Source organism: Megascapheus bottae, chromosome 17 (genome assembly GCF_031878675.1).
Source record: "Megascapheus bottae isolate mThoBot1 chromosome 17, mThoBot2.hap1, whole genome shotgun sequence".
In the NCBI taxonomy this organism is placed as follows: Eukaryota; Metazoa; Chordata; class Mammalia; order Rodentia; family Geomyidae; genus Megascapheus; species Megascapheus bottae.
This window is the reverse complement of record NC_143525.1, coordinates 12,642,277-12,666,416: the sequence shown is the minus strand read 5'-3', so window position 1 is coordinate 12,666,416 and position 24,140 is coordinate 12,642,277. Positions and strand designations below refer to the sequence as shown.

The following is a 24,140-nucleotide window of genomic DNA, read 5'->3' as shown; positions in this document are numbered from 1 at the left end:
TGCCCCTGCTCCAGCACCCTGGAGGAGGACCAGAGGTATTGGGACCCCAATTGGGTTGAGCCGAACCCTCCAGGAGCCACATGACTTTCTGAGATCAGAAGAAAGGGAAAAGGAACATAGCTGGGAAGGAACTGGCAGGGTGAAGCGGAGCCCTAAGCACGAGTCTTAGGACTCCCTGACACCGCACAGAGTGATGAGGGTAAGTTATTCCCTGTGGAACCCCTAAAACTGCCCACATGGTGATGTACAATGTTTCTTCAAGGACCCCCTAAAAGTTCACGCGCATGAAGCAGGGCATGCTTTCCTCAGTGAAGGGCCCATGCTTTCATTCGATTCTCCAGGACTCTAGACCCTAAAGTAAGCCACTGCTCTAGGACAGGGTCAGCTGACCACAGTGGGTCAAAGGCTGCTGTGTTCATTCATCAAACTAGGAATGATTGTGTAAATTTTCTTTTCTTTCATGCTAGAGATCCAACTCAGGGCCTCACACATGCTAAGCAAACATCCTACCACTAAGCTACATCTCCAGTCACATGTTTTTTTTTTAAATAATTTTTAATGGTTGGGGAAAAATTCCAAAGAATCGTATTTCATGACATGTAAACGTGATATGGGATCCAACTGTAGTGACCTCAATATGGATGTGGGGATATAGCCTTGTTTCTTTTTTTTACATATTATCGATTGCTTTTTTTTGGTCAGTCACGGAAGTTGAACTCTGGGCCTGGGCACTGTCCTTAAGTTCTTCAGCTCACGGATATTGCTCTCCCACTTAAACCACAGCTCCATTTCCTATTCCTTTTTTTTTTTCCCCTCCAGTCCTAGGGCTTGAGCTCAGGGTCTGAGCACTGTTCTTGGGCTTTCTCAAGGCTAGAGCTTGATCCACAGCACCACTTCCGGCTTTTTCTATGTATGTGTTACGGAGGAATCCAACTTGGGTCTTCATGCATGGTAGGTGAGCACTCTACCACTAGGCTAAAATCCTGGCCCCTCTGTTGTTTCTTTTTTTTTTTTTTTTTTGTCAGTCCTGGGCTTGAGCTCAGGGCCTGAGCACTGTCCTTGGACTTTCTCAAGGCTAGAGCTTTACCACTTGAGCCTCAGCACCACTTCTGGCTTTTTTCTATCTATGTGGTACCGAGGAATTGAACCTGGGTCTTCGTGCATACTAGGCAAGCACTCTACCACTACGCCAAACTCCCGGCCCCTGTATTGTTTCTTTTATGACATCATATCAGCAGATCTGAGTTCTTGTGAGGGAGCAAATATGACCAACAGAACCTATGGTACTTACAGAAAAAGTTTGCCACTAAAAAATGGGCTAAGATGGCCAGGAGCATGGCCTAGTGGTACAGTGTTCACCTAGAATGCACAAGGCCCTGGGTTTGAGACCTCAGTACCACAAACTCAGAAAAAGCTGGAAGTGGTGCTGTGGCTCAAGTGGTAGAACTCTAGTCTTAAGCAAAGCGTCCAAGGACAGTGCCCAGGTCCTGAGTTCAAGCCCCAGGACTGACAGAAAAATAAAATTTAAAAAGAGGCTAAGAATCTGGTCTTCCATGATTGTTCCAATAGAGAAGTGCATGGGATCCACCCAGTGAGTGCCAAAGGATACCCAGAAAGACTTCTTGTCCTAGTGTCTTCTCCAAAAGCCTCGAAGAATACAGGAAAATGCTAGATGGGGCACATATATTGTCTAGGCAATGAAAGTAATTTGTGTGCACCCTGAGTCCTGTGCCTGAACCTGGGACAAAAAAGATGTGGGTGGGCTGGGCAAGGTGGCTCATGCCTGCAATCCTAGCTACTCAGGAGGCTGAGATCTGAGGATCCCAGTTCAAAGACCACCCGAGCACTAAAGTCTGTGAGACTCTTATCTTCAATGAACCACCAGAAAACCAGAAGTGACGCTGTGGCTCAAGGGATAGGGAGGTAGTCTTGAGCTGAAGAGCTCAGGGACAGCACCCAGGCCTAGAGTTCAAGTCCCAACACCACCACCACCACAGTGGGTATAGGAAGGAGAGATGAGGATGGTGCCTAGTATGTCCACAAGAGGGTGACAGGGAACTATGCTTTGATGCTAGTCCTAATGATTTCCTGCTGCTCACAACCTGACAACAACCTGTTCTTGCACGTGTGTGTGTGTGTGTGTGTGTGTGTGTGTGTGTGTGTGTGTGTATCTGTCTGTCTGTCCATCCGTCCTTCTGTCTCAGAAGCTAGGACTATGGCTCATGCTTATCTGTGCAGGGCACACAGCAGGTGCTTACTGAGTGTTCAGGGAGACCTGACATGTTCACCAAAACCCACAGCCACTGTGATGCTCTCTGCTACTTTCTCCTTTGGAGCTGGGCCCAGCACCACAAAGGGTGAGGCTGGAGAATCCACTGGCACCCATGCCCGGGCTCAGGAGGGAATGACTCCTAGGAATGCCTTGGGTCAGAAGGAATTTGGGCAGGCTCTGCTTCCAAACCCAGGAAGGGCTATGCTGCTGGTGTCTGAGTCCTACTGTTTCCCATAGGAATTTTGGTTCTGTGGCTTTCCCAGGATCCCAATGCTATGCTCACAAGTAGGAGAACAAATGGATTGTTTCCCCAATCCCTTCTGGCCAAGACCAGGTGTCCACTGCCATTTATAAAGTGTCTGTCAGACTGCCTGGGAAAAGGTGATCCACAAGCCAGAGAGGCCGGGTACACGAAGGCAGGACTGGCAGGAAGAGACACTAGCAATGAGTGCCTGGAGGCGGTGAGATACAGGAGGGGTAGGGGTAGCCAGAGGCATTTCTCACCCAGAGTTGGTCATCGTTCCCGGGAGGGCTCTTCTTGACGAAGGCCCCATAGTAGGTGGCAATGTTGCGGTGGTGAGAATACTTCTTCAGCATGTTGATCTCTTGTTTGATCTCTTCTTCCTCATCCTAGGCGAATGGGAGGAGGCAAGCTCCTGAGACCCCACAAGCCCCCCATTGATGCCATTCTTCTCCCCTCCCCAACTCTGCCCAGTTCCACTCCCTACCTCCGTGACATCCATGACCTTGATGGCAGCCAGCTGCCCCGTCTTGACATGCCGACCCTGCAGGACATAAAGCAGAGTGTGGAGGGGTCTGGATCTATGCTTAGGAAGCAGGACCATAAGGAAGGCTTGATTCCTGGAGGAGCACACCTTACAGCTGTTTTCTGGGCCTTCACTGTGGCTAGACACCTAAGTCTACATGTGGTCTCAGGAAGGAACCAGAAGAGAGTTCTTGGGCCTTGTGGCTAAAAGAAAAACCACTGAAGACTGTCCTTCCCGGCTATAAAGATGTGACAAAAGCCAGGCACCGGTGCCTCATGTCTATAAATCCTAGCTGCTCAGGGGACTGAGATCTGAGGATCGAGTTTCAAAAAGCCAGCCCAGGCACGAAAGTCCATAGACGCTTATCTCCAATGAACTACCAGAGAACCGGGAGTGACGCTGTGGCTCTAGGGGTAGAGCACTAGCCTGGAGTTGAAGAGCTCAGAGACAGCACCCAGACACACAGTTCAAGCCCCACGACTGACCAAAAAAAAAAAAAAGCTGTGACAAAGAAGAGGGTTTTTCATTCAGCGAACAAACAAACTTGGGAAAGACGAATGAGAGGCAGGGTGCTCTAGTCCACCTGGCACAGGCTTCCTTCAGAATGACAGTTGGAGGAAAGGTATTTCTTCACCCCAGTGGAGGTGCTGGGAAGGAAGAGGAAGGGTGAACCCTTCTCTAGTGCTTTCCTGGCTCACCTACTCTAGACGAGAGGCCTATCCTAGATCAAATCTACTCGTAAGGCTTTTCATTGTTAATGGGGAAAGAACAGCTGCACAACTGAAACTGGGCAGAGTTGCTGGCTGAACATGCTGACACCCCAGCACAAGCACAGTCTGTGTATTCTCCTTCTGAACTTTGGGTCTCTCTCACTTTCACTCAGTTGTCTGCATTTACTGCTGTGTGCCACCACCTGAACCATGACTCCATTTTTGGCCTTTTGCTGGTTAATTGGAAATAAGAGTCTCTAAGATTTGTTGAAACCATAATACTCTGAGTAGCCTTCTTATAAGGATTTATGGGTGTGGCATTCACAGGGATCCAGTTATCATCACACACACACACATACACACACACACACACGTGTGTGTGTGTATTGCTACTGGAACTCAGGGCCCGGGCGTTGTCCCTGAGCTCTTCAGCTCAACGCTACTGCCCTACCCCTTGAGCCACAGCCTCACTTCTGGTTTTCTAGTGGCTAATTGGAGATGAGAGTCTCACAGACTTTAGTGCCTAGGCTGGCTTTGAACCATGATCTCAGTCTCCTGAATAGCTAGGATTACAGTTGTGAGCCACTGCGCCCAGCCTGGGCACTGTTTCTGAGCTCTTTTGCTCAAAGTTGGTGCTCTATCACTTGAGCCTCAGCTTTTTTTTTTTTTTTTTTGCCAGTCCTAGGCTTGAGCTCAGGGCCTGAGCACTGTTCTTGGACTTTCTCAAGGCTAGACCTCTACCACTTGAGCCTCAGCACCACTTCTGGCTCTTTTTTCTATGTATGTGGTACCAAGGAATCGAACCCGTGCTAGGCGAGCACTCTACCACCAGGCCAAACTCCCAGCCTGAGCCTCAGCTTTTTAGTGGTTAAATGGAGATAAAGGTCTCACTGATTTTCTTACCCAGGCTTTTAACTCAGATTCTCAGATCTCAGTCCCCTGAGTAGCTAGGATGACAAGTGTGAGCCATAGTCCATAAGTGCCTGGCTTCATCACCAGTCTTTTTTTTTTTTTTTTTTTTTTTTTTTTCCAGTTGTGGGGCTTGAACGCTGGGCCTGAGCACTATCCTTGAGCCACAGCACCACTTCCAGCTTTTTTCTATGTATGTGGTACCAAGGAATCGGACCCGGGTCTTCGTGCAGGGTAGGCAAACACTCTACTACTAGGCCAAACTTGTGGCCACCAGTCTTTTTCTTTTTTTAATGGTCCTGGGGCTTAACTCTGGGCCTGGATGCTATCCCTGAGATCCCTTTGCTCAAGACTTGTACTCTACCACTTGAGTCACAGTGTTATTGCTGGCTCTTTCTGAAATTAGTTGGAGACAAGATTCTCACAGACTTTCTTGTCTGGGCTGAGTTTGAACCATGATCCTCAGATCTCAGTCTCCTGAACAGCTAGGGTGATAGGGGTGAGCCCCTGGTACCTGGCCCATCACCAGTCTAATAGAAGGGAAGTCCCTTTCTTGATTGTCCCAGCGATTCCTCATTCTCCCCACCATCCTGGAGAAATTCTTAGCCAGAGCCATCAAAGGTTTGGATGGGAAAGCCCACGGATTCTTGAGAAGAGCGGAGGAGTGGAAAGCAGCCCCTTTGTGTAACAGACATGGATACTGCCAGCCTGGACTAATCTTGTACTCAGTGGCCATTTAAGATGCCAAGCCCAGAAGGATGGCTCGCTTTCTTTCTTTTTCTTTCCTTCCTCCCTCTCTTCCTTCCTTTCTTTGGCAGTCCTGGGCTAGAACTCAGGGCCGAGGTACTGTCCTTGGGCTTTCTCAAGGCTAGTGTTCTACCACTTGAGCCACAGCACCATTTCTGGCTTTTTTTGTATGTGTGGTTCTGAGGAATAGAACCCAAGACTTTGTGCATACTATGCTAGGTGAACACTCTACCACTAGGCCCCAGGAGGCTTTCTTTACTCTCATTTGCTATGTAGAGAACAGGAACTGTATCTTCCTTTTTTCAACTCGCCTTACTTTATCCTGCTATGTTAACACAAATCCTGGCTAAAACTTAGAGAAGCACAGCACACAGAGTTGCCTTTCCATAGAAACGGCTAGGCAAGAAATAGGAGGCGCCTGCTTCCCAAAGCTTACAAGGAGAGAAGGAAGGAGAAAGGCAAATGGATCCAGAAACGCATTAGACTTGTGGAAATAGCTAGCACTAGGTCTGGAGATGAAACACTAAGTTTTGATCACTGCTCTAGGGGGGTCTTCTATCTAGCATGGGGTGGCATAGGCCATGAATACCTCTACTCCCTGCTATGGCTGCTCCGCTCCCCTACCCAAGCATGGGCAGTGGTCAGGCCATGTGAGTAGGCTGCTGGCTGGCCAGGCTGAAAGGTGCAAGCAATGGCTAAGGCAATACCGCAAGCATGAAGATACCCAGCCTGGAAAGCCGAAGGAGCCGGACACAGTGGCTCATCCTAGCTGAGGATCTGAGGATCGAGGTTTAAAGCCACCCAGGGCACTAAAGTCCATGAGACTCTCATCTCCAATTAATCACTAGAAAATGGGAACTGGGGCTGTAGCTCAAGGGGTAAGGTGGTAGCCTTGAGCTGAAGAGCTCAGGGACAGCGCCCAGGCCCAGAGTTCAAGCCCCATGACCCACAAAAAAAAAAAAAAAAAAAAAAAAAAGCAGAAGGACTGCTCTGGGTGCAGGTCTGCTGGAGGCAGATGCAGGTCAAGAAAACAGCTTCCTTTCTGCAGAAGGCCACCTGTCAAATCCTGGAGGGGACCATACGCCGGCTAGAGGCCTGCGCTCTGAATTCCCAGGTGAACTCTGCCACCCACATCGCCGCCATACTCTCCCCCACATCCTCTAGGCCCTTCCTGCTTCCTGTCTCACAGCTGCCAGCTACAGAGCTGCCCTGCCACACCCAGAACCCGTTCTGTCTCAGAGGCAGAGCCCAGGCAGCCCCTCCTCCCCCACTTGCCCTGCTCTTCTGTTTCCTGGCCCTCTCTCTCGGTCTTTTCTTTCTCAGGGCCCCCCAGCCCCTCTGTAATCTCCCGTAGCTCCAGACCCACTCCTCTCAAGAGAGCCTACAGCTGTGCAGGCCACACCTCGAGTGTCTCACCTTGTACACCTGTCCGTAGGTTCCATTGCCAACCACTTCCACCAGCTCAAAGATTCCAGCAGGGTCCTGGGGAAGAAGGAACACATGTCAGAACTTCAGAAAGGATTTGATGCTGGAGGGGAGGGGAGGCAATCATTAGACTGCACTGTGAGTGAGACCAGGATGTCCTTGGGGGCACCTGGGGGATGGAGGGGGCTTGTTCTTGATAGTGGAAGGAATAGGGGGAAGGGAAGAGTTCAAAGGAAAAGAGAAGATGAATATCAGAGTCCTGATGGCTTTTCAGGGCATCCTCCCAATCTCTAGCTTACGACAACCTCATGTCTATCTTTGCCTGCAAAACTAGGGTGCCTGAGGACACACCGCTGGCTCTGGTGAAGTAATGCTCATAAAATGCCAAGATGGAACCTGCCACAGAGTGTGCACGCACAGTAAAAGTTAATTGTCATTGTTCTTATTTTATTTTAAAGACAGGACGATCACAGGAGGAGCCAGCAAGGAGCCACCTCCTTTAATCCTTTTCTCCCCTTCTGAGTTCTTCCAAAATGAGGGCTTCTGGCCAGAGATCAGGTCATCTGGTGGCAGGTAAAGGGAAGGAGGGGGAGCAGGTGACTTGGGAAAGGGCCTGTGCTGGTCAGATGAGCAGGGAGCACTCTGCAGCCCTGTTCTTGTGAGCCTGGCAGTGCCAGGAGGAGGGCCTAGGGCTGAACAAAGCCTCTAAAGAGGCCTATCCCCCTCTGGGCCACAGCAGGCTCCCTGGCCTCAGCAGCACAGCTGCCAGTCTGTCCCAAAGCTACCCACACCCCCCATGGCAGAACTGCTTTTTGGAAATAGAGAAATTGGGAGGGCGGGCTACAAGCTGGAGAAACTGGCCCCTGTACCATCCCACTCCAAAGCTTCCGAGAGAGGAGGCAGGAGGAAGGCAGCCACTGAGGAATCAAGTGTGTTGACACCAGGCAGCACTTCATTCCTAACAGTGGGAAATGTAAATCACTCTCCTGTGCTTGAAAAACAGTGTAGTATTTCCAAAACTAAAAAAAATGACAAAAGAACCTATTAACAAGCTCCAAATGCCTTCACTGACTAAAATAATCAGCACGCAGGACGGGGCCTGGCCATGGCGGAAACCTGAAGAACCCTGGAGTTTTCCAAGAATGTCTTCACAGAACACACTGTCCATTTTGTCAGAGAAACTGAAGGGGAGGAACAGATGAGCTGTGGCTCCCTCAACAGCTACACGAAAGCACGTATAAGTACATTTTAAAGTAGTTATTTGTGTGCCGGTAGTGGGGCCTAAACTCAGGGCCCTAGTTGTTCACACTCAAGGCTGGTGCTCTACCACTTGAGCCACAGTTCTACTTCTGGCTTTTGGGTGGTTAACTGGAGGTAGTCTCGTGGACTTTACCTCCCTAGGCTGGCTTCACACCATGACTCTCAGATCTCAGCTACGATTATAAATACATTTTTGCCAATTTCCTGGAGAAAGGGGCCCAGTCCTTTTTGTTCAAGAAATCTGTCTAGCACTGATGGCTGGGGCTTGATGGCCCTTAAGAACCTGGACAGGCCACCCCAGAAAGTGGACAGAACTGATGGTGTTTTTACATGCTCTGATGGGATCTGGTGACACACAACTGTAACTGCAGCTGCACAAGAGGTGGTGGCAGCGGTGTGGCAGCAGAGGATGACTGGGTTAAAAAGCAGCAGACATGCTCTGGAATATAAAGCAGAAAGGGCTACAGGCATGGCTCAAATGGTAGACCTGCCAGACAACCACAAGGATGTGAGTTTAAAGCCCACTACCAACAACCAAAATGAAAAAGCACCTCATGATCTGTATGAAGTCAAGTTACTGAAAATCTTTACAAATCTAAAAAGTCAGTGGAGCTCACAGGAAAGGGAGGCGCTGCTGCAGGTGTGTGTGGGTGTGTCTGTGTCTGTGTGTGTGTATTGAGGGGAAAGGGGGATGGCGTGACTAGGAGGTTTGTCTGAACCTCAAAGCTGCCAGGATTTAGAAAGAAATTATCTATCTGACGTTCTAGACATGAAGGTTTGGCTGGATAAGAACACAGTTCCTTAAAAATCTCCCCAAGAGGAACCAGGAGTTTGGCCTGGTGGTAGAGTGCTCACCTACCATTCCTTGATACCTCATACATAGAAAAAGTGAAAAGTGGTGTTGTATAGATCAAGTGGTAGAGCTCTAGCCTTGAGAAAGCCTAAGAACAGTGTTCAGGCCCTGAGTTCAAGCCCTAGGACTGGGAAAAAAAAAAATCTCAAGAGAGGACCTCCTCATTCTGGGATCTTGTAACATTCACTGTTGGGAAGTCTTTCCTTGAAGCTAATTAGTTCTTTTTTCAGTGAGTGAGGCAGGAGTAAGGACTCATGGCTGTTATTTTCATAATGCTCGTAACCTAGGAAAATCTGATGGGACTATTAAAGGCACAGAGTGACATGCTACCATTGCCATTAGTTACCACAAATACTTGAACTTCACTTTTGGCTTTTTGCTCATTAATTGGAGATAAGAGTCTCATAGACTTAGAATTACAATCCTCAGATCTCATCTTCCTGAGTAGCTAGGATTATAGGCACCAATCTTGGGGCTTAATGGCAGGGCCTGGGCTTTTTTACTCAGCACTAGCGCTCTACCAATTGTGAACCATGCTCTATTTCTGGCTTTTTTGGCTGTTAATTGGAGATAAGAATCTCTCTTCCTGTCTGGGATGGCTTTGAACCTTGATCCTCAGATTTCAGCCTCCTGTGTAGCTAGTAGTGTAGTTGTAAGCCCACAGAACCTGGCTCAATTTGACTCCATCAAACAGACCGTAAGGGATAAATAATCTCTGTATGTAGGAGCACTAAGCTGATACTAATAATCAATGAGTTTCAACCCTATTTCCTGAGCACAGCTCCTAGAGATGATCATCATCAGATCCCAAGATGCTCCACAAAGGTGGAGCCCAACCCGCTTCCTCAACACCAGCTCTTTTTCTTCCCTTTAAGCTCCCATCCGGACCCCATGCTCTGAGGCCTCCTCTCCCTGAGCCATAGTAATCTTGTCTTTTTCCCTCCAGGTCCCTGCTTTGCTCTCAGTTCCTGAGCTGCCACCTGGGCCTGTCCCCTGTCCTTTCTCCTGGAGCCAGTGACGGGTTTAACATGTGTGCTCCTCATTTTATTCTTCCGTCCCAGCACTGGCACAACTCTTTACCTTCTTCGTGAGGAAGCCTGATACTTAAGAGTTACCCCATTATTATCCACCTTGCATTAGTGACTGCTCTGCACTGCTAGGCCCTAGTCCAGGGAAATCATTACAGAAGCCTACCTAACTTCTCACAGAGGACTAACGTCAGGGCCAAGTACACACGAGGAGTATCACCTCGGCATTCAGGCACACGGCTTACACAGCACAGGGCACCGGAAAGCAGGAAGCTGCTGGAAATGCACTCAGTGTGGAGAGAAGAACAGCTGAATTGGGTAAAAAGTCTGTCTCGTGGCTTTAGGGAAGAGAATGAAAGTGTAGGGAGGAAGTTTCCAGTGAGTCCTGGAGGAGACCGTGTTGGAGGTCTTTGGAGACTGGGTAAGATGGAAAGTGGAGGGTGGCATAGGGAGTCTCGCTGAGGGACAGCATCTGGGGTTTGGACGCTGAGTTTGGGGTTGGGGAGGCATGGGAGGACACATCTATCAGGTGGTTAGAAACCAGATCTGAAGATGAAGATGCAGAGTGTGAAAAGGAAAACAGATGATGGGAAACAGCTACAGATCTGACTGAAGAGACTCTAAGTGTGGATGATGACAGGCTGGCCCTTGGCGGTCAGACAGCAAACTTTAACCTAGGGACCCATGGCAGACAATGGGGCAGGAGGAGACAGCAGAGGAGGAAGTGAAGGCTGGAGGAAGTGTCCCTTCTGGAGAAGTGTAACGTTGAGAGGAAGGGAAATCAGATGATGCGCAGAGGAGGCAGCAGGGTCAGATGAGAGGGTTCAATCGTGGGACAATCTCTCCCGCCTGTGGATGGGAAGAGCTGAAACAGGAAGACAACAGATCAGGAAGCTGATTTTTAAATTTTATATACATATGTATGTGTAGTATGTCAGTATGATGGATTTAGGGGGAGGGAAGAATTGGTTTAGGTTTGTTTGTTTTTAGTGGCGCTGGAGATCAAACTCAAGGTCTTGCATAAGCTGGGCAAACATTGTACCACTGAGCTACATTCCCAGCCCAGTGAATATGTGTTTCTACTCCACAGTGTATAAACTCGCTTTCTTTGGCTTGTAACAGCAATAAAAATCCAACCTTGCCTATTTCGATTTCATACACAAACCCAAGGACTCAAAATGTCTAGGGATGTGCAAAGGTTTAGATTTGATTTGTGTACTGTAACTACCTGAGCTGGGTCATTCTCTTTGAATGTAAGGAGATTCTAGAGGGGAGGCAGCCTTTAGTGAAAAAGCTCAAGGACAGAGCCCACATCCTAAGTTCAACTCTTCTCTTTACCCTCCCCCCTCCCCTAGACAAACATACACACACTCCAAATTTGTTTTGAAGAACCAAGTTGGGAGATTCATATTTCCCAGTTTAAAAACTGACTACAAAACTACATTAATTGAGACAGTTCAATATTGTCATTAACAAGAAAAACATAGGATAGAGGAAAAGAATGGATGATACAAAAGTAGAACTCTTCAATTAATGATCAACTTATTTTCAACAAAGTGTCAAGATCATTCTAAAGTTTCTTCAAGAAACAGCTGGATATCTACATATACAAGAATTAAGTTGGACCCTTGTATTGTATCACAGGCCCAAACTCAAAATAGATCACAGGCCTAAATTGGAGGAGTTAAAACCATAAGATCAGGCAGGCGCTTGGCCTAGTGGTAGAGTGCTTGCCTTGCATGCAGGAAGTCCTGAGTGTGATTCCTCAGTACCACATACAGAGAGATGGAAGTGGTGCTGTGTGGCTCAAGTGGCAGAATGCTAGCCTTGAGGAAAAAGCCCAAGGACAGTGCTCAGGCCCTGAGTTCAAGCCCCAGGACTGGCAAAAGCAAAACAAACATAAGAATAAAACAAACCAGCAAATACACACAAGAGTAGGTCTTCATGACCTGAAATCAATAATGTGTTCTTATAAATGATACCAAAAAGGCTGGAAATGTGGCCTAATGGTGAGTGCTTACTTAGCATGCATGAAGCACTGGGTTTGATTTCTCAGTACCACATAGACAGAAAAGGCCAGAATTGGTGCTGTGACTCAAATGGGAGAGAGCTAGAGAGGCTCAGGGATTGAGCCTGGTCCCATGACTGGCCAAAAAGAAAAAAAAAAAAAAAAAAGACACCAAAAGCAGGCTGGGCACAGTGGTACACATCTGTAGTCTCAGCAACTTGGGAAACTGAGAACAGCCTAAGGCAACATAGTTAAGATCCCATCTCAAAAAACAAACAAGCCAAAATAAAAACAAAGTAGCTGGGCATGATGGCTCATGCCTGTAATCCTAGCTACTCAGGAGGCTTAGATATGGGGATCACAGTTCAAAGCTAGCCTGAGCACTAAAGAACGTGAGACTCCTCTTATCTCCAATTAACCACTAGAAAACTGGAAGTGGGGCTGTGGCTCAATGGGTAGGGTGGTAGTCTTGAGTTGAAGAGCTCAGGGACAGTGCCCAGGCCCAGAGCCCAGGCCCAGAGTTCAAGCCCCACAACCAAAATAAATAAATAAATAAAATCAGAAAGTATAGGCAATGAAAGAAAGTGAAGTTTGGGGGTGTATGTATGTATCTCAGCATAGAGTGAATACCTAGAATGTGCCAGGCCTTGGGTTTGATCTTTAGCACTTTAAAAACAAACACAAACTAAAAAAGTGAACAGGGGCTGGCACAAGTGGTTTAGCACAGGTCCTGGGTTAAATCCACAGCACAAAACAAAAAAAGAAGAAGAGGAGGAGGAGGAGGAGGAGGAGGAAGAAGAAGAAAAAGAAGAAAAAGAAAAGAAGAAAAGGGAAAGGAAGGAGAGAAAAATGAGGGAAGGAAGGAGGGGGAGAGAAGGAGAAGAGGAAGAGGAGGGAGGAAGGGAAAACATTTACAAATTATCTAACAAAGAATTTTTACCCAGTATAGAAAAAAGATTCTTACACTCATCCATACAAAGGAAATCAGCTAAGAAGAACTCACTGGGAAAGCATTTGCCATCCATAAGACCGCCCCCAACCCCCGGGTGTTAATTACCAACCCTTTCACCCCAAGGCAGGGGAAAAATGAAAAGGAAAAACAACCTTATTGAAAACATTCAGCCTTTAGTCCTCTGGACAAAAAGAATGTGGCCCGGCCCTGAGGTCTACCTGTGGACAATGAGAATTGTCTGTTCAATCCACTTATCTACTGCAGGGCCACTCAATCTAGGGTTCTTGTATGTCACACACAGCTCCTGGGCTCAGGTAAGCTTCTTGAAGGCCTGAGAATACATACCTTTGCACCAGAATCCGCATGAAGCCTCACGGTGAGCAAAGGCCCTGCCAAAGCTGGTCACAAGCTCCAGGAAAAATTTAATGTGGCTTGTGGGGCGGGGAGCAAATAAACTATGAGCCAGGCAAGAGAAAGAGAAACAGAGACAGAAACCGGGACAGAAACAATTTGAAGATGTATTTCTTAAAGATATATACAGTAGCCAATAAGTACTCAAATGCAAATCAAAAACATAACAATGAGGCTGGGACTGATGACTCCACCCTGTCATCCTAGCTACTCAGGAGGCTGAGATCTGAGTTCAGAGCCAGCCGGGGCAGGTCAGTCTGTGAGACTCTTATCTCCAATTAGGCACCAGAAAAAGGAAGTGGTGCTGTGGCTCAAAGTGGTAGAGTGCTAGCCTTGAACAAAAGAGCTCAGAGACAGTGCCCAGGCCCTGAGTTCAAGCCCCACAACTGACAAAATAAACAAACAAAAACAAAACCCACAATGAGATATCAGGTTGCACCCACCAGGATGGCTATAACCAAAGGACAGATGATTACAAGTGTTGGCAAGGAACTGGAACTGGAACCCTCAGGAGATTACTGGTGGGAATGTGAAATAATGCTGCCACTTGGGAAAACAGTTGGCAATTCTTCAAATGTTAAGCAGAGTTACCATGAGTCAGCAAACCCATGGCAGGGTGGAATTCTACTCAAGCACATGTCCAAACAAGAACCTGCATGTGTGTTCACAGCAGAATTATTCACAATTGCCAGAAAGGAGAAACCACTCCAATACTCAGAGACTCACAGATGATGAATATGGTTTATCTTTTACCATGGAGATGACTGGCAATAAAAAGAAATACAATTCTGCTGCTGAATGCTGTTGACAACTTTGAGAATGTTGTGTTAATGGAAGAAGTCACAAAGGCCACATATTCTAGAAGCCAGTCAACATGTCATGTCCAAAAGAAGCAACTCACACAGACAGAAAGTAGGTTAGTGCTGGCAGGGTCCAGGGAAGAGAGTAACTGCTAGTGAGAACTGTTTCATGTGGGCTGATGAAAACGTCCTGGAGTTAGTGGTGATGATTGCACAAAGGTGTGCAAAACACTAAAACAACTCAGAAATACTTTGAAAGGATAGATTTTTATCTATGAACTGAATCCCAGTAAAGTTGTTGTTATTATTATTATTACTATTTTTTTTTTTTTTTTTTTGCCAGTCCTGGGGCTTGAACTCAAGGCCTGATCACTGTCCTTGGGTTTTCCTCAAGGCTAGCCCTCTATCACTTAACCTATGTATGTGGTATCAAGGCATTGAACCTAAGTCTTCGCGCATGCTAGGCAAACACTCTACCACTAGGCCAAACTCCCGGCTCCAGTTATCATTATTATTTTTTTAAACCTAAGATTATCTTTCATAGTGCTCAATAAATTCTTATTATCACCAATTTCCCCTCTTAAGAAAGTTAATAGTACTGAAAGTTCCTACCAACATGGAAGGGAACCCTTAAAATGCTTCAGATCTAATAACATATGAAAAGTCCTGAGCCAAGCAAAGAAAATAATTTAATAAAATAACTCATTCATGTCACTAATAGGCAGCTTGGTTTCATTTCTCAGTTTTACTGTATTTGAGCACAAATCACTTGAATCTCTGGCTTCTCTTTGACAAGGTAAGAACACATTCCAATTCTTTCATTCCAAATACTCCAGTCCACATTCTGTGAAGCTCACAACCTAAAGTTGATTCCTTCTTTCTCTGTCCAGAACTGTCTTAGACTAGGGAAGAGAACAGCGAAGCAAATGAGATGCAGTGGCTCCTGACATACTGATGTAAAGGCATACACACAACTCTATATCTGATTATTTACCTATACAGCTAAGTCTTCGTGCTATGGAGGTATACAGAAGTGCCTTAAGAGAACTAACGACCAAGTCCCCAAGACAGGCCTCATGGAAATATGTTCACAGCTGTGGTCTTCCCAGAGCTTCCTCTGAATACACGCCATCATCCATCCCTCCTCCAGCCTTCACGGTACCACCTCCTGACATCTTCCACTGGGTGCCCTCAGGAATGGGCTCACTGCCCAAGCTCCCTATGCGCTTTAATAATTATAATAGCTAGTAATTTTAAAGCACTTCTTTTGTTTCTTGTACTGCCAAGTTCTTCAGAGGTATCATTTCCTAACCAAGTTTGAGGTAGGTACTACTGTTAGACTCAGCTCATAGCTGAAGGAACTATACAGCAATTCAATGCCGTGCCCAGGGTTACATACAAATAGGAAGGAGTGGAGCCAAGATCTGACCTAAAAATATCTGACTCCAAGGCCCACAGTGTGTTTGCCGAGAGTTCACAGCTCCTCTGGCCTGAATGTATTTTCAACAATTTGGTTCCCTTTCTGGTCCCAGAAAAATCCCGAGAAATGACTTCCTGACCCAAGATAATCAGTCAAAGACAGAAGGGAGAGAATGAGTAGAGCAAACTTCCTCTCAGCTCTTCTAACTCAGAGGTAGAAAAATGAAGGTCAGATCTGGAGAGACCATTATTATCTCAGGTAAAGGGAAGCAGAAGCTGTCAGGAGAGGGCAGACTATACATAGAGAACAAAGGGGACTCAAAAGAAGAGGAGACAGATACAGAGGGGGAGCTGTGAGTGGCAGGGTGGGTAAGTGAGGGATTGCAACAATCCCCAGCTGTTATCACAAGTCCAGAATTCCAGTTTCCCCCACAATTCCAGTTTCTAGGGTTCAGCTATGCTGCTGTTCCACTCAGATGCCCACGAGATTCTCAACCAATTAGCACAGTACTGGGAGTTTTACACATATCAACCAATTTAATCCTTGTGTAACTCCGTGAGGTAGACAGTATTATTATCCTCAGTGTGAGACCACACACAGGTCTCATTTCCCTCATAGAACAGGAGCTGCTTAAGGACAAGAGCCACGTTTAGTGGACACCTGGGTGTGACACATGGTATGAAACTTCCAGATACGTAATGATATAATGCCTGAATAAGAAGTAACAGATAAAAAACACTAAATATATGCCACATGCAGAACTCCTCTCATTGAACAGTGTGAATAATCAAGGTCTGCCTGTGACTTATTCCCCCCTGCCCTTTTGTACTAGTCCCGGGGTTTGAATTTCAGAGCCTTTAGCGCTCTGAAAGCATACTCAGCTTTCTTGCTCATGGCTGGTGTTCTACCACCACTTGAGCCGTGTTTCCAGTCTGGCATTCTGCTAGTTTATTGGAGATAGAGTCTCCAAGACTTTCTCTACCCCAGCTGGTCTCAAACTGTGATTCTGCCAGTCTCACCTTCTTAAATAGCTAGGACTGTAAGCAGGAGCCACTGGATGTTGGCTTGTGGCACTTTATCTCACTAGAGCACTTCTTCCCAAAGTTTATAAACATTAAAATTTTTCCATTTAATTAAAATTTCCGGTTGGTGGGAACTGTGGGGAGGCAACATGAAAGAGTTTGGCTTAGAGCTGGGAATGTGGCTCACAGCTGCATAGTGCTTTGCCTAGCCTGTACGAGGTCCTGGGTTTGATTCCTCACATGAGTGAGCTGGCCTTACAGTGTGTGTCAGTCTTCCCAGCTACAGTCCTAAACTTCCTAAAGGCACTGTCTTAGGCTTCAGACTCTCCCCAGGGGCATGAGACTTGCTGACCAACTGGGCACAGCAAAACTTGATTCTCCACAGACATTATTTCCAACTTTGCCTTGGAGTCTGCTCATCAAAATTGACTAGAGGTTGGGAGTCTGGCCTAGTGATAGAGTGCTTGCTTAGCATGCACAAAGCCCTGGGTTCAATTCCTCAGTACCACATACAAAGAAAAAGCTGGAAGTGGTACTGTGGCTTAAGTGGAAGAGTACTAGTCTTGAAAAAGTTCAAGAAGAGTGCCCAGGCCCTGAGTTCAAACCCCAGGATTGGTCAAAACAAAAACAAAACAAAAACAAACTGACTAGAAAAGAAGCAGCCTTGAACTTCTCCTGCCCTGCTCTGCTGACTCTCATGAGCTCCTCACCAGGGCTCTTCACATAGCTTCCATCTGGATACAGAATTGAGTGGCATTGGTAGCTCATGCCTGCAATCATAGCTATTCAAGAAGCTGAGGTCTGCCAGGTGCTGGTGGCTCACGCCTATAGGTTGAGATCTGAGGATCCTGGTTCGAAGTTTGCCCAGGCAGGAAAGTCTTGAGACTCTGATCGTCAATAAACTAAACAAACAAACAAACAAAAAATCTAGAAGTGAAACTGTAGCTTAGGTGGGGAGCACTAGCCTTGAGCAAAATAAGCTCAGGGAAGGGGCTGGGAGTTTGGCCTAGTGGTAGAGTGCTTGCCTAGCATGCACAAAGTCCCTGCTTCGGTTCCTTGGTATCACATATGTAGAAAAAGTTGCAAGTGGTGCTGTGGCTCAAGTGGGAGAGGTTGCGCCTTGAGAAAGCCCAAGGACAGTGCTGAGACTCTAAATTCCAAGCCTCAGGACATGCATCCACACACACACAGAGCTAAGAGGCAAAGCTTATGATTTGATGCCAGAACAGGCAGGGCAATTCTGTGAGACTCTTATCTCTAAGAAATCAGACAAAAAAAAAGAAGTGTGAAGTGGACCTGTGGTTCAAGTTGTAGAGCAGGACAGCAGGCCAGCTTTGGGAGAAATAGGGACAGTGCCTAGGACCCAAATTCAAGCCTCAGTACCAGCAAAAGAAAGGGAGGGAGGGTGGTCGGCCACTGGTGGCTTATAACTGCAACCCTAGTTACTCAGGAGGCTGAGATCTGAGGACTGCCACTCAAACCCAGCCAGGGCAGGAAAGTCCAAAACGTATCTTCAATTAACCTCCACAAAACCAGAAGTGGTAGACACTAGCCTTGAGCAAAAAGAGCTTAGCTCAGGCCCTGAGTTCAAGCTCCACATATAATGTTTTTTCAAAAGTGGGGGGGGAGAAAGGAAGAAAGATATAGATGACAGAATGGTTAAAAGGGGATGAGAAGCTGAGATCTGGAATAAAGTTTCTCGGAAGTGGCTCAAAGTTGGAGCTAGAACTCTGGCCTCATTCCACTAACAATAACTTCTCTAACATCAGGGCCTGTCGGTCTGTGCCCCAGATTTCTTTTAGGGTATCTTTGTACCCTAAAAAGTAATTCCTCTGGGTTGGCTTTGCCTATAGATGAAACACTTGAAGGGATAAAGTTCATCAATACTTGAAAAAATGCAAATTGCTATCAATATTTGCCAATAAATAAGTCCCACTTAAAGAATACCTTACCTTGTTGCTTGGCTCTAGCTTTAATATCAGACAAAAACAAGACAAACAGGAGAGAACGAATGTCCTGAGAAAGTATCGTATGTGCTAAAAGCACACAGGGTAAGATGTTTGTGAACCAACTGCAAGGGAAGCAGAGAGGAGGAGAAAATGGATCCTGCTTTCTTGCTGACCCATGATTCTTATAATTATAGAAATTTAGATCTGAAAGGATTCATTATGAATACCAGAAAGTCTGCTTGAATGGTAGAAAGCTCTGGAACCCCACAGCCTGGAAGGAAAGATAAAAAGGACAAGTAGAGACATGAGAAGGACTAGTCTCCCTGTGGTTTGAGCCCAGCAGTGATTATTGGGCTCAGATATGCTCAAGTAGGTACTGCTGCTGCAGCCTGTGCTGGGTGTTGCTGCTGAAGGGTGTGAGGGGAGAGAAAGATAAGGCCAAGTAAGTTAGCAGTAAAGATGGACCACAGTCCTGGCTCTTCATACTCCTCCTGGGACCAACCATACTAGGCTATGGTTGAGAGACTCAAGGAAACCCAATGATAGAGAAAAGGAGATGAGGCAAGGGGAAAAAAAAATAACTAGGGGCTACTTAGGGAAGGAGAATGGAAACTTGGGGTCTAAACAGAGAAGCAACATGAAACAGCCTAAGAGTTTCCAGCCAGGTGACTTGCCCTGAAAGATAGGACTGCCAGGACCTAGAGAGCCTTTATCTGGGACCATGTAAAAGGATACTAGACTGGGCTGGGCTGAGAAGCTGGGCTCCTTCTCTCTCTCCCTCTCCCATCCACATGAAAACAATAGGTCTGTTTTCCTGAGTTCTTCCTGTAAACCAGAAGTTTCTCAAGAGGAGGAAGGGGGTAGAGGCAGTGTTAGTACCAAGGGACACCTTGGGGGAGGGGGACTTCAGCCTTCCACAAACCCATCCGATCCCTTAAAGCCACTCCAACACCAACAACGGAAACAAAAATACAACAGATACTGGGCAAATGCAACTTTAAAATATATCCCTCACTTCCTTATACCGAGCTTGCTAACTCTCCCCCAAGACAGGGGAATCTAGTTTTCCCCAACAACTCAAGGCCTATAAGGACACAGGGCTTGTCCAGGTGGTTTTTGGCAGAGATGTGGAAGGAGGTGCAAGTGTTCTGGTTGTGGGGGTCTTAGGTACCCCTTAATTACAGATGAATTGCTGTAAGATGTACGTAAAAGAAAAAAAATGTAAGCAGGAGTGTAAGCAATCTATCAACCAAGTGTAATAGAGAAAATGGGAATGGATATGGGTGAGAGGGCAGGAAGATGGCAGGAAGAGTCTCATGACATCACCCCTCCTTCCTTACCCAAGCAGACACCAGACACCAGCCCTCAGGCCCCACAGGGAAAGCAGACAGCAGATGCCTGCCACTGTCAACAGGAGGTAGCCTGTGAGGTCAGATTAAGCCTCTATGTATCAGAGCCAACGGTGGGAAGTGTGCAACTTGACCCTCTTCCCACCCCAGCTAGTGCTGGAGAGCAAATCCAAAGCCTTTGGGACAAATTAAATATTCCTAGGAAGAGGAAAGGAAGTGAATGCAGGAGAAGGGCCCATCAGAGCACCTTGTCAGTGAACCATACCCTGAAAAGGAGAGCAAGTCCTTTCTCACACTGGCATCCTCACAATCCTGTTTATATGTGTGTGTGTGTGTGTGTGTGTGTGTGTGTGTGTGTGTGTGTGTGTGTGTGTCTCCTATATACATCCTTTACCTATTCACACCTAATTTAGTATTTATCAGTACACTAATAAACTACACTCTATCATAAAGCCTTCTAAAAGCTCATTTTTATACATACTAAAACGAACTCCTAAAATATGGAAACAAAGGACTTTTTTCTTAATGTTTGCTCTGTCTGATGCCTAGTCTTTACCTTCTATGCAGTATATTCATGTGCACATCTGTGGAAGGGGAGGGGTAGGCCACGGAATCTGGGGGAAAAGTGCAGCAGTAGCACACACTGGACATTGATGAAAGTGAACTATGCAACTAGATGGTAGAGATGGGAGGGAGGGAATGGAAGAGAATGAGGGAACAGATGACATTATGCAAAAGGTACCCATGGCTCACACCTGTAATCCTAGCTTCTCAGGAAGTTGAGCTCTAAAGATCATGGTTCAAAGCCAGCTCAAACAGAAAAGTCCCTGTGAGACTATCTTCAATTAGCCATTCAAAACCCCAAAGTAGTGCAGTGCTCATGTGGTAGAGTGCTAGCCATGAGCACAAGAGGCTCAGGGACAGCACCCAGGTCCTGAGTTCAAGACTCGTGACCAACACACGCCACACAGCCATACACACACAAAAACTGGAAATATACTCATTACCCAATGTATGTAAAGGTAACCCTGCTGGGCCGGGAGTTTGGCCTAGTGGTAAAGTGCTTGCCTAGCATGCACGAAGACCTGGGTTCGATTCCTCTGTACCACATACATAGAAAAATGCCAGAAGTGGTGCTGAGGCTCAAGTGGTAGAGCTCTACCCTTGAGAAAGCCCAAGGACAGTGCTCAGACCCTGAGCCCAAGCCCAGGACTGGCAAAAAAGAAAAAAAAAAAAAAAAAAGATAACCCTGGTGTATATCACCTCTAAGGCAACAATAAATTCAAAAAAAAAGTTATAATGGTGCAAAACATCCACTCCAGTCACCCAAGTAGAATTACCTCCTGAGAATATCCACTGCTTTGTTTGATCATTCCAATTTTAATATTCAAAATATATTAAAACATTAAAGAATAAGAAATGTCATTCCCCCATATCAACTTACTGCCTAAATGTGACTCCACTCTGTTTGCCCTTGCTGTCATACTGGGGAACTCAATCACCTCTGATTGTGTATTGACGCACTAGTCCCCTGGGAATCCAAATGTTCAAGTGTCTTTATGGGAAAGAAACACAGCAAAGAGGAAATCAAGAACAAAGAAGAGGGAAAGAAAGCAGAAGGATACTTATGGTAGGAACAAGGAGTGATTTTAACTTATTTTCTTCTGGGCCTCTAAGCCAAAAGGACATGTGAAACACACATGTGCGTGTGCTGATACATGCAGAAGCAGAAGCAAGTTACGACATGACACATTCATGAACACAAATGCCATTCTCATCATAAACTAGTCAGAGCAGAGGGTCCTGCCTGCAGCAAGGAGGGTGAGAATCTTCCTTCCTCCTTCCATACATAGTTTTGCTGCCTGGATCCATGTTTGGCTGCAGAAAGACTCAGTGGCCCCAGACAGTGAGTGTCCCAGGCTGGCTGCCTGGAGCAGAGAAGGGGGCAGTCGATTGTAGAAGAAGTTACACGAGAGAGGTTTTGGGGTTGCGCAAAGTAGAAAATCAGGCAGGGAGGGAGGAAGAGGGAACCAGAAATCAAGCAGCCTAGTGCTGGTTCTAAAATGGCCACAGGCAAGGCAGGGACAGATGGTCCCCTTCTGATGCTGAGCTGAGGAAGTAGAGAAAGGGAAAAGGAAAAAATAAATACCACCACAGTCAGGAATTTAAAAATAAACTGAAAAACCTAAAAGATAAACAGCTTGCTTCTAGGTTCCGCCTGCTTACAGTCTTGTTAGGGAAAAGAGGGAGCTGTGGTCCAGGAAGGCCAAGCCCTAGAGGGGAACAGGACTGCAGGCATTGGCCTGACCATGGCTCCAAGATCCTGCAAATCTTCCAGACAGCCAAGATGGTGTGCCTTTACCTCTCTAGTCCTTCCCATGTCTTGCCTGAGGTAAAGAAGGAAGGTCTTGGTCCGGGAGTTTGGCCTAGTGGTTAAAGTGCTTGCCTAGCATGCATGAAGACCTGGGTTCGACTCCTCGGTACCACATATAGAAAAAAAAAAAGCCGGAAGTGGTGCTGAGGCTCAAGTGGTAGAGCTCTAGCCTTGAGAAAGTCCAAGGACAGTGGTTCAGGCCCTGAGCTCAAGCCCAGGACTGGCAAAAAAAAAAAAAAAAAAGAAGGAAGGTCTTAGCTTTTAACATTACAAAAGCTGCCAGAGAAGCTTGGGTCTGTCTCCTCAGTTTCTGTTCCTAGTGAGCAATCTATAGTCTATACATAATACAAGGCCTTTCAGCTGTTAGCTCATTTATACCAAACACTTGCAGGGTTGCTAGGCAGAAATTATCATTCTACTTCACAAAGGAGAAAAACCAAGGCTCTGTCTGACAAGTTAAAAGTTGGCCAAAGTAAAGCCAGAAGTCAAACCTGTTTAGTTTTCTCCTACCAGCTCTGTCCATTAGATTCCATTCGCCATTTGCAAACCAAAGAATAACTGCTCAGACTCACACATGACTGCCTTAGCGCTGACTGTTCCAACTATGGTTTACCTGGAGCCTTTCCAACTGCCATATGGTGCTCTTTTGTTTCTGAGTTATGTGGGGAGGAAGGGAGGGTAAGTGGTACCGGAGCCCTGCTCGCTCTACTGGGTCTCTTTTAGTTCTTCTACAGTGCCACCATACCTTTCTTGCTTCTAAGTCTCTGCACCTGCCCTTCTTTATTCTAAGCTCATTCCCCTCTTCCTTCCATCTTCTCATCTCATGCCTCTCCTTCCAGATCTCAGTTTAAACCTCCTACCACAAGAAGTACTGTGCCCTTTCATGATGCCCATTGCATTTTTGTGACTGACACTCTGCTTCTCTGTCTCCTCATCTAGATTAAGTTCTTAGAGATCAGGATGCACTCAATATCTGTCTTTTGAATGAATGGATAAAAGAACACTGCCTTGCTCCTTAAGGCACTAGTTTTGTTTCTTCCTTCCTTCATTTTTGTTTTGTTTTGTTTTGGCCAGTCCTGGGGCTTGAACTCAGGGCCTGTGCACTACCCTTGAGCTTTCTAAAAGCTTACGCTCTACCACCTGAGACACAGCACCCCTTCCAGAATTTTCTGTATATGTGGTACTGAGGAATTGAACCCAGGGCTTCGTACATGCTAGGTAAGCACTCTACCACTAGGCTATGCTCCCAGCCCATGAAAGTGGACTTTTTTTTTTTTTAAGTGGACTTTCTTAAAGGAAAGAACCTTTCAAAGGTCAGCAAAACCTTAGGAACACTAATAAGGGCCAAAGACCATAGAATACAACAGGGCCAGAAGAGATGGAACAAGAGCTTCCTGAAGGGAGTGGTGTTAAAGAAGCTGAGCAAGGTGAGAAGCACAAAAGGCCTCACCTGTTAGAAGATGTCCTATCAGAAAGGTTTGAGTGTCTGAGGCCAGGTGCTGGTGACTCACACTTGTAATCCTAACTACTCAGGAGGTCGCCCAGCACTCTACCACTAGACTACGCTCCTGGCCCTGGACTCATTTCTTTATCCAGTCTCATCTCACAAAAATTCATGGGTATAAAACCTCTTTGAAATCCATAAAGTGCTACAAATTTGCCCAGAGTTGCTGTAAAGAAGAGCATTATCACGAGGGCAGAGGTGGGCAAGAACTGGGCAAGAGGTGATTTAGTAAGATGGTTGGTCTTCTTGGAATTTAGGGTTTCCTCCTGGCAGCCCAGGAGGAAACACGATGAAAACGCAGTATCGAGGCAGGTGAGGAAAGGAAGGAGGGCAGGTCTCTGGACGCAGACATCCGGGAAAAGCAGAGATCACAGTCCAGA

General features: G+C 46.5%; 1 protein-coding gene across 14 annotated transcripts in view; it reads right to left on the bottom strand.

The window, feature by feature from the left end:
- Mink1 (misshapen like kinase 1) overlaps positions 1-24,140 on the bottom strand; it is a 53,440-nt gene that overhangs the window by 12,140 nt on the left and 17,160 nt on the right. For all 14 annotated transcript variants that reach the window (XM_090349795.1, XM_090349784.1, XM_090349785.1 and 11 more), the window contains exons 2-4: positions 6,822-6,887; positions 3,001-3,057; positions 2,777-2,902 (exon numbers count right to left, since the gene is read on the bottom strand). In XM_090349795.1, coding sequence (XP_090205921.1) covers positions 2,777-2,902; positions 3,001-3,015 — 141 coding nt within the window. In that variant the 5' untranslated portion in view covers positions 3,016-3,057; positions 6,822-6,887. The remainder of the gene's footprint in view (positions 1-2,776; positions 2,903-3,000; positions 3,058-6,821; positions 6,888-24,140) is intronic.